This window comes from Lissotriton helveticus, chromosome 2_1 (assembly GCF_964261635.1).
Source record: "Lissotriton helveticus chromosome 2_1, aLisHel1.1, whole genome shotgun sequence".
NCBI classification, from domain to species: Eukaryota; Metazoa; Chordata; class Amphibia; order Caudata; family Salamandridae; genus Lissotriton; species Lissotriton helveticus.
The window spans coordinates 669,588,865-669,603,957 of NC_136059.1; the positions used below are offsets into that span (position 1 = coordinate 669,588,865).

Genomic DNA, 15,093 nt, shown 5'->3' on the forward strand with positions numbered 1-15,093 from the left:
AGATCAACACATCACATGTACATCTAAAAATGTGGTATACATTGTGGAATGTAAATGCGGCATGAAATACATTGGATGTACCACATGTATGTTGAAAAAAAGGATCCTGGAGCACATCAGAGCGGTAAAAAACTCTAACATGCAATATGCTACTGCCAAACATTTAAGTACATGCCAGAATGGCGATTGGAGACAAATGCACTTCTACGGAGCAAAGATGCTGGACAGAATGGAAAGAGGAGGCGATGCAATCCGTAAACTCCGTCAGATGGAGTCCCGGATGATAATCAGACTCAGAACAAAACACCCCAGAGGAATGAACTTTGGGGAAGACCTCCACATTCATCTGGAATAAACGCCCACAGTGAAAATCATGAAAATTAGGGTACTATACCCAATACTCTGACATTAAGAAACATGTAATTACATGTAATAATGAATGACTAATCACTATATACTAAAAACACACACTGTCTTTCTTTTGTTTTTATTATTTTGAAATATAGTAACTACAATTCCCAGAATGCCTCCTAATTGGCAAAATGGGATAGTACAAAAAACGACACTGTGGAAGGACTAACCGACCGTGAGCAAGGCCAGTTGTGGCTGAAACGCGTTGGTGGGGTGAAGCAGGAATAAAATAAGGCTGAATAAGTACCCTGGCTGTGCCGCCTCTTTTATATTCAAAATATATATATATATGTATCACATATCATATATCGATCCATCAGTCACGCTTAGGGTAGGCCCTACATAGCCCATAAGGCAGGGTGTGGTGTATTTAAAAAGTTGGACATGTACGTTTAATTTTTACATTTCCTGGTAGCGAAAAACTCTTACATTCATTTTGCACTACTGCAAATCCTACCTCTCCCATAGGATAACATTGGGTTACTGTATTACTTTTCATAAGTGATCATTTTCAAAAGGGAGCAAGTAGGGAAGTCCAGCTTGGTCTGTTAAGAATTGTAATTTAAAACCCTCATTATTGATAAAGTTGTATTTTAAGTCAGAATTCTGAAAATGCCACTTTTATGACGGGAATGTAGTCATTAAGCACATGTTAGACAGTTAGGAGTAGAGATTTATTTATTTATTTATGTATTTGATTTATAGATCACGGAGATGTTCAGTGTTCATCGAGTAACGCAGGCTACGTTTTGGCAGGTTTTACATCAAGGTTGAAGAGGGTGAGGTTACTGGGTTAAGTAAACTCTTTACATTGACAGAAGGGTATTCAGGGTCAATTACTTTGTTAAGAATTTGGTCTAAAGGGTAGATTACGTAGTTTATGTTTACAACATGCAAGGTTGGATAAACAGTTCTGAATAGAAATATGGAAGACTAACATGGGTTTTATTTTATTGAAACAGCCTCCCCTCATGAAGGGCGATTAAAGATACCCAAAATGCATTGGGAATAAGATTTTTGCTGCATTTCATGAATTAAACGTCCTGACGCAACGTAGTAATAGGCCTGGATGGGCACAACTATTTTGTGGGAAGCTTATGGATATTTGGACAGCTTTATTGTGATTAATCAAGTCAAGTTGGATAACGTGAATATTTCAGAATAAAATTAACTAAAAGCTGAAAAGTTTACAACATATTTTTCTGCAACAGTGCGAATGGGTATGCAGCATAGTTATGCTACATTCTGTTGATTGCATTTCTTATCCGTGCAATGAGGTGAGGCACGGTCCCAGACTGCACGCAAAAAAGGAATAAAGAGAAAACTGACAAACAGGTGTGCAACGGCTTTCTTCACATGCATTCACTTTTATGAAGTTGGCATTTTCTTGCACCAACTATTTAGTGCCTGCATTGTTTATCCTGGGTCACATGACTAAGTGTAGCTGGCAGTTGGTCTTTGTTTATTACTCTCAGACAGTAAGACAACGGGGAATGGGTTTTGTCATAATGGGTCATCTCTGTTAGGTTGAGAGGTATCTATCACCTACCACATTTGCACATCACAAAGACTCTGCCTCATCATACTCACACTGGGTTTTTCACTACTCTTTTGTGCCATAAGACTCGCTGGTGCCAAGGCAGAGAGGAAGGAAATTCCAGACACTTCAGGAGAGGAAGGTCTCTAGAAGCTTCTTCCACTTCAAAATGGGAACCAGGTGTAAGTTGTGGACCCCCGACCCAACTGTACAATACACTTCTGTGCCTGTAGGAGACTCAGAAAGACTGTTGTGGTGCTCTGCTGCATGAAGGACTGTCCTGCTGCCCTGAAACTTTGCAACTCTGCTGACTTGCTGTCTGAATGAGAAGGAATGCATCTGCATCTGCATCTGCATTTCGAACCCAGGACCACTAGAGGTACTCATAGGAGTGTTTGGCTGGCCTCCTGATCAGAGCTGCAGGGACAGAAAAGGTTCTAACCATCTTTAAAATGCACCTGGGCTCTTCCTGATGTGAGTCCTAACCCCCTACATGGTTTACCCACAGTACTGGCCATTTGGAAGTGGGGCTAAAGGTGACCTACCTGCCCAGCTGTGGTCTCTACCAGAACTGAGGCATTATGATGCAAAATTGGTGCATCTCTTTGCAGCTCCTCATAGGGGCCAATGCAGAGCGTAGCAGCTTTGACACACTGTGACATTGCAGCCCTCGCAGCACATCGAAGCAGCTGCCACGCGTCCTTGACGCGGACCCAAGGCTGGAGGACACAGCATTGAAACAAGCCTGCATTGCAGCCCTAATAGCTCATCGGAACCACAGCTTTGCGCCGCATCCTCCACTCGGACCCGGCATTGCACTTCGGGACTGCCACTTTGTGGCATAGTGCTCCACAACCATGATTTACGGTACATTTATCAGTGGGACTAACTTGGTCCCTGTATCCGGCTGCGCGCCATCGTGGTCAGCCTGAACTTGTGAATTTAACCCAATCCTGAGCGACCAGATAAACGCAGTAGTTGCTTTGTGCTTTTAACTACTATTTTTACCTAAACTCTTTAAAATTTTATTTTTCCAGTTCTACCATTGGAGTTTTGTTATTTTAGTGTCAAATTCTTTTTTAAATTTTACAACATTTTCCGAGATTGGTGTGAAATGTTTCCTTTTGTAAACACATTTTATTGTAGTTTCAAATAATGCATACATCTTTTGACAGGGCACGGTGCAGCGCCAACTCATATTGCAAGTGTACAGTACATCAGCGCTCATTCAATTGTAATGAAAGCATGCAAAAATATTCAGGTAGAGCACTTAGTTTCAGAAGTGGTCACTAGTACTGTGAAGTGGTGGGGGGGACCAAAAAAATACAGAATAAAGAAATCAATAATAAAGCACTTACCTGCTCTGACGGACGTCACCTTCCTCTCAATCCTCGCCTCCTTCCAGGAACTGCTACACACACTGCACAGGCTCCTAGCTCCCAATCCCAGCCCTGCTCACATAGTGGGAATGCTATTGGTCTGAGTGCCTCGGTTCGGCGCTCAGACATTGACTCTGAGCCTGTGTTGGTTTCTTCACCCAGCTGTACATCAGAGGTAGGTGGCGAAAGGGTAAGTGCACATGACGATTTGGCTAGCCCTGTGGATCACGACTCCCTCCTCCTCCCTGGTGCTTGCTGCAGGGTCACTGTGGCTGTCCCCGCCCCTCCTTCGGCTCGGATGGCAGGCAGCCTGCATGACACAAAATAAAATGATAATAAAAGTTTTTTATTATGATTTTATTTATGTTCTTGCCTCCACTGGCTTTCAGCTGGGAGGCCGACGCTCCTCAGCCATAATGGAGGAGTCGCCCCTGCTCAGTTTCTTGGTTACGATAGTCCATCTCCACACAAACAGTGACTCTCCCTATTTTACCTTTCTCCCATCTTCATTCCATATCAGTGTAATAACTTCCCCCCCTTGTGGGATTTTTTGTATGATTTGTTTTCACTTTAATTTTTTCTGAAGCGCTCTATAAGTGCTGTACACATTGCCTCTAAGTTAAACCTGATTGCTTTTATGCCAAGCTAATACATGGTTGAGCACAGGTTAATTTGGGGTTTGCTTTTGTATCACCCTGAGAAGAATTGTGGTTGCTGCTTGAGTAAGGTTCCACCCCCCTGAACCAGTAATCCAATTTCCTGCAAATTTCAAATCCCTAGGAAATTGCTCTTCTCAAGAAGATCTACGGGTACATAACTGGGCGTCTTCAAAGTACAAATTAATCTAAAGACAGACTGGTAGGATCTAAGACGATTGTTCCTAAAAAGGAGATCATGGTGTTTGAAAAAATAATTTTGAATGCGCAAGCCCATATTTATGTATATCAATCTGAAATTGTAGACATTTGAAGTGTCTACATTAGGCTCCTTTGAAAATTTAAAATGTTGTCAAATTTTAGTAAGAAAGGAGAGAGACCTCCAGTGCTATTCAGAGCTTGGCAGATCCAGGACATCTGCCATGATTTGGTAGTTGTTTACCTATCCAATCCCTCTTGATGTAGTCAGGACTTCAAAATCTAGAGTTGTCATATTGATGGAGACCCCTAAACGTTGCATCAAGCTATGAGAGGAAGATCACTAAGGTAGCAGTTTGAAGTGTTTTTGTATAAAACAGGTCTATCTGCATTGTTGTCATTGTGGAGAACTGGGATTTTTCTATTAAAATGCAAAGAGAATCTTGATTTCATTAAACACAATGGTGGCTAACATTATGGAATAATCTTTTATTGATGCCCCAACATGCAGCCCTTCAAGGAATAATTACAGATCATAAAAGCAATAGATTGTCCAGAACATATATACATTCAGTGTACACAGTCATCATCCTATTTTAGACTGCGACAAAACAGGATAAAATCTTCTTCTTCTGTCAGTCCTTATATTCAGTTGTGTGCAAATGCAAAACTCCAATTTAATCTACAAACACATGATGCATAAATACATCAAACAATAACACTCTGATAGATACTGAAAACCAAAATCAAAACCTTTTCTTTCCTTTTTCTCCTTAAAGGGTGAGGAGGGTGGAATGTCCTTCTTCTTCTTGGCAGGCGTGGCATCTACTGCCTCCTACACTGAGAAACTAAGTTCCTCCTCGAAGAACGTCTTAATAGACTCTCTTATAACACCAGCCACAGGGCTAACTTGGTGGTTAGAACCTTCCCTAATCCCTGGTGTTATTAAAATAAAAAAGATTTTTAATAAATAAATAAACTGCATCTTTTAAGGTGGGTATAGATAAATACAAGTCAGCACCTTTTTCAGGCCAGTAAGGGGCACTGCAAGGAGCTCCCTAGAGGCTCCAATTTGCAAAACTATGCCCCAGAGGTTAATTGGCCCAAAATATATGCTGACCGACACTCATCGGGGTAATTTGCCCAAAAATACACGCTGTTGGACGCTTGTTAGAGTAATCGCAAGGGTATTCACTTGAACTGAAGCTGTATCCAAGAAAAGCGCTTCACTGGAAGTAACCAAATGAAAACAAAAGGGGTACTCCAGCCCGAAGCCTACATGGTTTGCCTGGCAGCGCGCTCCAGCTCTATTGACGCAGCCACAAAACCATAGGGTAGAAGTTCTCGTTTGATTTAAATTATATGCCAGCTTGCGGAGCAGAAGCTTCAGCAACCGTGCCCTGATGGCAAATGTGACTAAAGTGCATGATCACTGATCACACCGATCACATGAGAACCGGCAAACGCTCTGGGAGCATGTAGGATTAACTGCAAGTGGGAGGTAGGGGCCAGATTTTAAATGCCAGCCCCCCACAACATCACAGAATACGGCCAGCTTTGGTACAAGGCGTCATAGGAAAAGTAGGTAAGCTAATGTTGAGATGGCATTAAAAACTAATCAAGAAGGATAAATTCTCAACTCTAAATACTTAGCAAGCGCAACTATAGATTGGAAGAGATGAAATTTTACCAGACTAAAATCTATATATTCAAAGACAATCAATAAGTAATCACAAGAAATAATATCAGAAGTGCTTATCTGTCGAGGATCAGCGAATAAAAGAGGATGATGACTGCATGCACTGGATATTTATATGGTCTGCGCATTCTATTACTTTATGATGTGTTATAGGTTCTTTAATGGGCTGCATGATGGGGCAGCAATGAAAGGTTATTGCATAATGGTAGCCTCTGGTCTTGTAATGAAATATCACTTCTATTAGGAATCAGAAAAACAAATATGGACCAAACTATCTGTCAGAAATCCAAGGTTGAGCTTGTATCTTACAATGAGGACAGCTATTCCCAAAATATGGGTGTTAGCAAATTAGCTTTTAGCAGCATGCAGTATAAATATGTTGGAAGCAAGAAGAGATGGGAGTGAAGAGGACTATATATCCGATATCGATACATGAATGACATTTTTTAGACGATGCGTTCGATGTTTCCCTAGGAGGTTGCTGTTCAGGACAAGAAAGTCTGTAGCTGAAGTATATTCTTTTGAGGGAGGCAAATGGTAACTATTGTACAGCAGTGCTATTTACATGGATAATAGTTAAAGCCTCATGACAACATTCCCACAAATCCTAAATTGTACACAAGGTCACATTTGCATCTTAATCTGTACTCCAACACAGACGCCAAATACATGCTCCGCAGGTATTTGCTCGCCTAACTTTTTCCTGATAAAGTAATTTCCCATTATCAAACTTCACAAACTCTGACTTTGCCAATCTCAAATCAGCAATGCACACAAACAACTGGCCCGTTATCCCACATCCTGAGTTTCAAAACTAAAAATAATGAGCAAATTGCACAAAAGGGGCCAGATGTACATCCGTTCTTAGCGGTTGCAAACAGAAAATTGGGCCATTTGTGACTGCTAAAAAGAGTTGTAGCATGTACAAACCCTATTTTGCGAGTCTGTAATCTATTACTAACTCGCCAAATAGGGTCTGCGAGTCACTATTAGGAAGGGGCTGCCAAGGGCTCCCTTCCTAATAGCGAGTCGCGGGGGATGTATTATTGTTTTGCAACTGCAAATGCGGTCACAAAACAATCGCAGTTTACCAGTTGCAAGCACGAAGGGGTCCCCAAGGGACCCCTTTTCCTTTGTGAATATATGCAAAAATATTTTGTAAGAGCAGGCAGTTGTCCCTCTGACCACTGCCTGCCCTTAAAAATGGAAAGAAAATGTTTCATTTTTTGTCTTTTAAGCGCAGCCTGTTTTTCTTTAAGTAACTTAACTTAATAAAGTGGCTTTATTTAAAAAGCAAACAGACGTGGTCTGCTGTCCCCAGCAGGTCACCATCCCTGTGATTGTAGCCCATTCCCAAACTTGACCGTAGGCTGCCCTGCCCTCCAGATTATGGGTTTCCACCGCACTGGGAAAGCCAGAGCAAGTTCCTGAATGCCATGGACTGTTAAGTGGACAGTTAAGTCTATGCAGTGCAGGAACTGGGTGTGCATGCACACAAGGGGGCACACGATGTGCCCCCTTGCATGCACCACATGGGCCATGAGGCACTCTTTGTTACCTCACCACCACCCTAACAAATGCAGCCTCACCACAGTGGTTAGGCTCAAAGTGAGGAAACTTGTAATACGTTTGGTGGTGCTGTATTTAGCTGCCTCAAGACCGCTGTGCCAGGGCAAGGAATTGCGGATCCCTGGCGGCTGCGAAGGTCCACTCACGGTCTGAGCGCCATACTCGTAATACGGCGGCTGGATCACTGGGGTGGCAGTCCCCGACCGCCACAGCACTTTCACCACGAGTTCTGTGGTCCATGTTCTCAGGCCCTTAGTCATTTGATTGGGCCCCGATCTACACTTTCAATAGAATGAAATTGTGTTATGTTAGATTTTATCATTGTTTTTTTACGTTAAATAAGTCGCATTAAAGCATTGTTTCAAAAATCTTTTTTTTTCCATTCTCGTAGTTGGTTATCTGATGGACAGTTCTGCAAAGTGGTTACTGAAACTACTGACTACGTGGAATGCGCCTGTTCCCACATGTCCGTCTATGCAGTGTATGCTCAGACAGATGCCCTTTCCTCCTACAATGAAGCGTTCTTCTCGGCTGGATTCATCTGCATTTCAGGTCAGTGGGCACAGTTGTATTTTGCCTTAAGAACTCTCATTTAAGTCATAAGGTTCCAAGTTGCCCAACGATAGATCCATCCCCAAAAATCTGTTAAATATCCCCTTCTGTTGATATTTTTCATATGTGCATCTTTTGAGCTTGCTTGCCACACACATGCATATATTAATATCAAACAGACCCGCATGATTTACTCTGTCGCTAGAGTCTGAGTCTGTTGATGCAAAGGACATATTTATGGTCAATCATGACAGCCCAGCTGTTGCCAGACAATTATGTGAGAAAACCAGGAGAGGGGCCTTGTCCCTGCCCACATCTTAGGAGCCAGGAGTACATTTTGATTGGTCAGATGTTGGGCTTCCACATAAAAGTGTTTGCTCTCCACACAGCTGTAATAATTTTGCCTATTTATTCAGCTGACTCAGGGTGAACTTTCAGGGGCACACACACATTGTAATGCTGTTAAATTGTTTTAGATGAATAGATAATTGATGGTGTTTTTCTCTGGCAGCAGTACAGATGGGAAGAGGGCAGACATTAACCTACATGGATTTTTAGGTCTGGTTTGACAGTGCAACTGTAACCTTACTTTTTAACCTACACCAATATTATTCTACAGATCTTTGCTTCCACAGAAAGACATAACTATTTCCATGCTATCTACCTGTAATACTTCACATTACCATACAATATTCTTTTTTAAAGCCAGACCTATTGAAATTACCAATGCTTGTTGGATGCATTGACTGTGAAGGAAATCTGAAGGTGGCCTCACTGTTGCTTTCTTTCAGTAGCTGACTGTGCATATGAAGTTGATTAATTTTAACCAAGAGCCTGGCTACAACAGGACTCATAATGATAAAAGAGTTTTTTTCTCAGCTATGTCCTGCCTGTTTGCATATTCCCTGTGTCTGTCCATGCTGCCTGAAATGATGTGAGGCAGTATCTCAAACAAGGGCATTATTTTGCGTACAAGTATACTTGGCACAATTAATTACCATGGATTAAATCCAGAGGGGAGAAAAGCCAGGGAGACATTTTTGCAGAAGATAATTTCAATTGATGATCATGTTGGACATATTAAACTTCATTTGTGCAAGCACATGAGGTGGTAGCACTGCGTTATATTAAATGACATGTAACCAATAAAATACTGTGCACAAGTGCTCGTGAAGTTTTGGTGACGACGCAAGTGACATGTGATGTGGTATATACAGCGATTGTGGTGGGCGCAACAAAAGGTAAGTGAAGTTAAAATTCTATACACATTTCGAGATACCCAGACAGTTAATGGTACATGAATGAAGAGAGGTATGGTAGGGTATCTGGTATATAAAGGCCCCAGGAGTTTCACTGTGGAAGTTGACGGTGTTTCAGGCCTGTAGACAAGGCCATCATCAGGACTAGGTTACGAAATATTTGGCTAGCAGTGCTGGGGATAAAAGGATACACGCATTCCCTTGTACACAGAGGTAATATTAAGTGGACCAAGAGGGGACAGATAGGGTAGATGAAGGCTTTAAACCAATTGTTCCCACAACAACTTTATTTTCAACAAATAATTTAACTTGCAAACTGTGGAGGATCAATCGGTTGTCATTTGCCCCACCCCTAGCAATGAGTTAGTGGGAAGTCGTAAATGGAAAAATAATGCCATTGACGTTTTTTTCAGATATGTTTGCACTTGGCTACACTTCAAAGATTACATTTTTTTTATTTGGAATAGAACAGAGAAATTAGTGCATACGTTTTTTAGAATCAACAGTGGAGATAGCGAATGGTCAGGTAGAGCCCTGCATTTACAGAAAACAGAACACCAAAAATTCAGTCTTACATGTTTCCACATGCTATGCTAGTGCTAGAATAATAATTGACCGTGTACCTTATTGGGAATACTTGGGAGCAAAGAGAAATTGTAGTTCGCAGCACAGATTGCATAAGACAAAGAAATGATGATGAAAAGATGTATTCATCGAGTAAACAGATGACTACTTACTTTACATAAAGTGAAAACCTTGAAAAGAGATTATCTTTACTAAATAAAACACTAAAAATTCAATTTTAGGACATAAGCATCTACTCATTTAATATAATTCTGATCACCGAGAAATAGGACTTGTGAACCACCACAGGCATTTATGAGCACACGACAAGAGATAAATATGAGCCATAATATAAATTGATTCATTTTAAAATACTGCCAAATCTGAAAGACAAATTATGCAGTAACTATTTTGAAAGTCCATAACTGTGGAAAATAACGTGGCCTCCACCTTTGCTCACTGGTTTCTTTGCATGTGGACACTGTAAGATGTGCACATGCGAACAAAGTTCTGTAACCATTTCAACAGTGGTGAAGAAAAACCTTGCCAATATGAAATCCGGTTCTTCATTAATTGAATAATATCACTTGTTATTTATATTAGTGCTCACACAATGGGCATGTCGCAGAACTTTGCCAACCTCATGACCATACCATCCCCAAGACGAGTGTGAGACATACTCCAACTGTCTGGTATCACCATGACATAGCTGTTTAATCAAGCAAAACACCATTAGCGAATGGAGTGACAGTCATAAAGTGCTAGATATAAACACAAGGAGGAAACAAGTAAGACCATATACAGATGGTAGAAAAATGACTTGAGATACACAAACCAAAATACATTTATCCAAGATTCCTAAGTCCAGTGACAAACAGTTCACAAGTGTTTTGTAGCCTGCAGTATAATCCATATGCATCCGCTTGAGATGCAGGCACCGTGCTGCCACAATTCTCTTTCCCCACCAAGGGTTCTTGGGGGGCAAATAATGACATCAATATTCATTTATACAAGCTTGCACCTCTGACTACACGAAGTATTTCAGTACACAGAATTAGATACATAGCATACATAGTCATAGCATACAACTACAGGGCACCACATTTTGCACCTTCTCTTCCGGGGTACCTGTGGCTAGACAGGCCTCCAAGCGAAGCCCCCATTCATAATCAACTCCAGGCAACTCAAGGTAGGGCTGAAGGGTCCATGATCACCAGCAGGACAGTCCCCCTTCCAGCTAGTCCTGTGCCCAACAAGATCACTACCCCGTCAAGGGGTCAATGCCAGCCCATCAGTTCAATTTCTAGGGTAGAACCCTTCCCTTCTGCTCACAATTCCGTCACAATGATGAGGTCACTGGTGAACTCGCCCTCCCCGCTGCTTGCTTCGGGGCTCCTAGAAGACCACATACCCTTGCGAGAAGAGAAGCTACTTGAGACCCGCTGGTAAGCTCCGGCCGGTGACGCGACTAATGGCATCCCTCTACTATGGGGAAGGTATTCAAGGTATGACTCAGTGCCGATGCAGTGCGAAGTACATTGGGAGCACTTCACACAGCTTGTGAGTACGTTCATGCAATAGAAAAAGCTGATTTAATGTATACCACAATATTACATTTACACAAAGCACATCTGTAAAGTAGATGGCCTCCACTTCTATGGTATAGACAGGGTTCCCTAAAATATCAAAAACGGAAACAGAGAGCGAGAGCTATCCTGCAAAGAGAGATGGAGTTACTGATTAGGCCTGGGCCATAGGATCCTCATTAAGAGTGGCTAGGTTAGTGGTGTGATATTTATTGTACCTGATAAAATCTGATTCCTTAAATTGGGAATTTGTTCGTGTAATAAATACCACCCTGCTACAAGTTTTCGGGGAATGATATGAGGCTTTTGGTGCCTCCCACACAAAAACCTGCATTATGTGCTAAAAACTGAGCTCCCTTTAAGTGCCCACCTCCCCCCCAAAGAATATCAGCAGGTTTTCCTTGTGGTTAATTATAATGTCATACTTGAGATGTGTGGTAATAATAGTTACTGCACATATTTTTACCAAGGCCATTTGTGTTACATGTGTTTTTAATACGTTTTGCGTCTTTTCTGCATTTTTGTGCATTTTATGTAAAAACATACAGTTCCTGTTTGCCTTCCGTAAGTAATACGATAATGTTACTCATATGAAACACATGAGAACAGTAATTTCATGATCCAGTAGAGGGAGCAACAGCACAGCATAAGGAAAGCTGAGAGACTGTGCCTCCAAGAGTACTGTAAAACGTATTAGGTCAAAGCCCACAAGGAAAGCTGTCTGGTTTGCTAACAACTTCTTCTGGGCATTCTGAAAGCTTCCCTGGGATGTTTTTGTGCCCACTGCTTACCATTGGCTTTCTGGTTTGTAACTCACATTTGCTTGCTTTCTATTTGCTGGCTTTATTTGTTTTGGATTTGTCCAGCTTGAGTTTGACCCTCTTTGTTCTCTGACTTAAAAGTGAAAAAATGTTCTCTGACTTAAAAGTGAGAAAATGTATGTGACAATCTTGCTGTGAAAAAGGACTTTTTTCTAGCGCACACAAAAATGAACTGTGCTGATATTTCAGAATATATCAGAATTAGGAAAGTACAAATTAAGAAAAATGTTTTGTAATTCTGAAGTGTGCTGGAAACCAGTGGTTTTACACTATGCAACGAAATGTTCACATATTATCGTTTGTACGCAGTAAAACTCTATGTCGGTGCAGATGTAATGGCAATTTCACTTGAAATTGTGTTGTCTGTAATGGTAGTGCACTACCACATAATTCATACTCCACACTACACCACTCCACAACACTCCACTCTACAACACTCTACTCCACCCTATGCCACTCCACTCTACACCACACCACTCCAGTGTACCCCACTCCACCCTAATCTACACCACTCCACCTTAATCTACCACACTCCACTGAAATTCACCCCATTCTACACCACTCCAATCGACCACAATCTACCCCACTCCCCTCCAATCTACCCCACTGCAATCCACCCAGTCTACTCCACTTCACTGTGCCCCTATCTGCCCCACTCCACTCTTCCCCATTCGACTTTGCCACACTCTAACCCACTCCACCCCAACCTACCATACTGCAATCTACCCCACTCCAATTTACTCCATTCCACTCTAATCTTACCCACTGCACCCCAATGTACCCCAATCCACCCAACTCCTCCCCACTCCAGTCTTTTCCATCTCACTCCACCCCACCCCAATTTACCCCGCTGTGATCTATTCCACTGCAATCTACCCTCCGATGCCAATTTACCTCGCTCTTCTCCATTCTACCACAATACACTCCACTGTATGCCAATCTACCCCACTCCACTCTGCCCCTATCTACCCCCTCCAACCACCCGTCTACCACATTCCACCCAATCTACCACAATCCACCCCATCTACCACAATCCACCCCATTCCAGTCTACCCACACCTACCCCACTACAAATTACCCCACTCCACTCTATCCTACTCCACTCTAATGTACCCCATTCTACACCATTCCAGTCTACCCCATTCTACACCATTCCAGTCTACCACAATCTACCCCACTCCAATATACCCCACTGCTCGCCACCGGATCTACTCCACTCTACCCGACTCCACCGCAATCTCCCCACTTCACTGCACACTACCACCATTTACTCCACTCTCCCCCAGTCTACCCCACTTCACTCCAGTCTACTCAATTCTACACAAGTCTAACCCATTAACCCCAATCTACCCCAATACACCCCAGTGTACCCCACTTCAATGGCACTCATGGTCACAATCTGAATTTTGATAACCAAAGTTCACTTCTTGACACACCAAATGATTCTCAGTGGTAGATTAGCAGGGGCCAGTCAAATCAAATGTTGGCAGGGAGCTTGTGAATATCTGAGTTACATAATTATGCACAGTAGGCGTAGGGGGGCTGTGCAACAATATATCCCCTTGACCTGGGTTTCTCCTTCCAAATAGTAGCTAAACTTGCACATTTGTTGCTTGATGTGTTGCGGCAAGTATGTGGCAGTGGGAGGGTGAGAAAGGTGAGACCAGTCACAAGAATATCTTATTAGCAAGAGTTTTTGTGGTATCAATTAGAAATTCCGTTTTACACACTATTATGTAGGACTCTATTGCTCCTGAATGTATCCACTGTTGTGGCGACCAGAGTGCATATGTCTCCGGAAAGCAGGGTTTTCAATAACTGCAACTAGATTTTGATACAATTATTATCTGATTTCCAACCCTCCAAGCTGCAGTTTTCCTTTGCTCGAACCTTGGAAGAGTAGATGGTGATACCTGCTCACTTCCAGAGGGCATTCCCTTGAACTGGATTTAGGTCTACATGTCTTTAACATGTACTCCATGACACATCCCCTGGCTTACCAGGCCACCTTATTCTTTGTTAGGAGACCCCATCCTCTTTCTGGATACTGAACACTGAAAGCATTACAAAAACGGGTGGATGTCAAAATATTGTTTGGAGAAATGTCATCTGAGATAAGCATTGTGCCCTAATTGTTGTTCACCAAGATGTTGTCCCATTGGGTGTAGGTTTTCTATTATTAACACCAAAAGGGTGATATTTTTGTAAACATTGTTTGGGAAGAAATTTTTATTATAGACAATATTTACGTGAGGTCATTCTTCTACGACACCCGAGAGAGCACTGCTCCATTCCTCTTTAGTTCCTTTGAATCCACCACCATGAATAAGGCTCTTACCTACTAATTTTCAATTATCATAATCATATTGAATTTTCTGGTAGGCTTGTCCTCACTATTATAAGCGCCAGTGACCCCATTTTCTTGGTGATCTCTATGCCTAATTGTCTTGCCTCGTGTTTACATAACCTACTTCCTGTCACATCTCTGCTGATCTGTCCTTCTGCTAAAGCGTGTGGCTGCTGTTTTTTAACTGTTTTAATCCATTTTATGAGGATTGCCCAATAAATAAAACATTACACCCTGGTAATGCACTTCTGTGAATATATATTGGATATATTGCCTCTAGAGCCACATTCCTTTACTCAGTTACCAGACTCGGGGCATTGATATGCCTGTACTAAAAAGTCTGTCTTTTATTTTCGTAAACGCTTGGCCGGCAGGACTTTGGGTATTGATGCTTGCTATACTATAGCCTGTAGTTAATAGCTCACACTACACAAGTGAACGCTTATTTTCTAACTCACTTGACGATGTTCCACCCTAAATAACCAGATATGGGCACTTTTCAACCAGGTATAATG

The 15,093-nt window shown here is 42.0% G+C and overlaps 1 protein-coding gene across 1 annotated transcript in view; it reads left to right on the forward strand.

Moving 5' to 3' along the window:
• Positions 1–15,093, forward strand: part of ADGRV1 (adhesion G protein-coupled receptor V1) — a 2,034,994-nt gene that overhangs the window by 1,232,072 nt on the left and 787,829 nt on the right. The window contains exon 82 of the mRNA XM_078677778.1: positions 7,841–8,001. Within this exon, the coding sequence (XP_078533904.1) occupies positions 7,841–8,001 (161 nt within the window). The remainder of the gene's footprint in view (positions 1–7,840; positions 8,002–15,093) is intronic.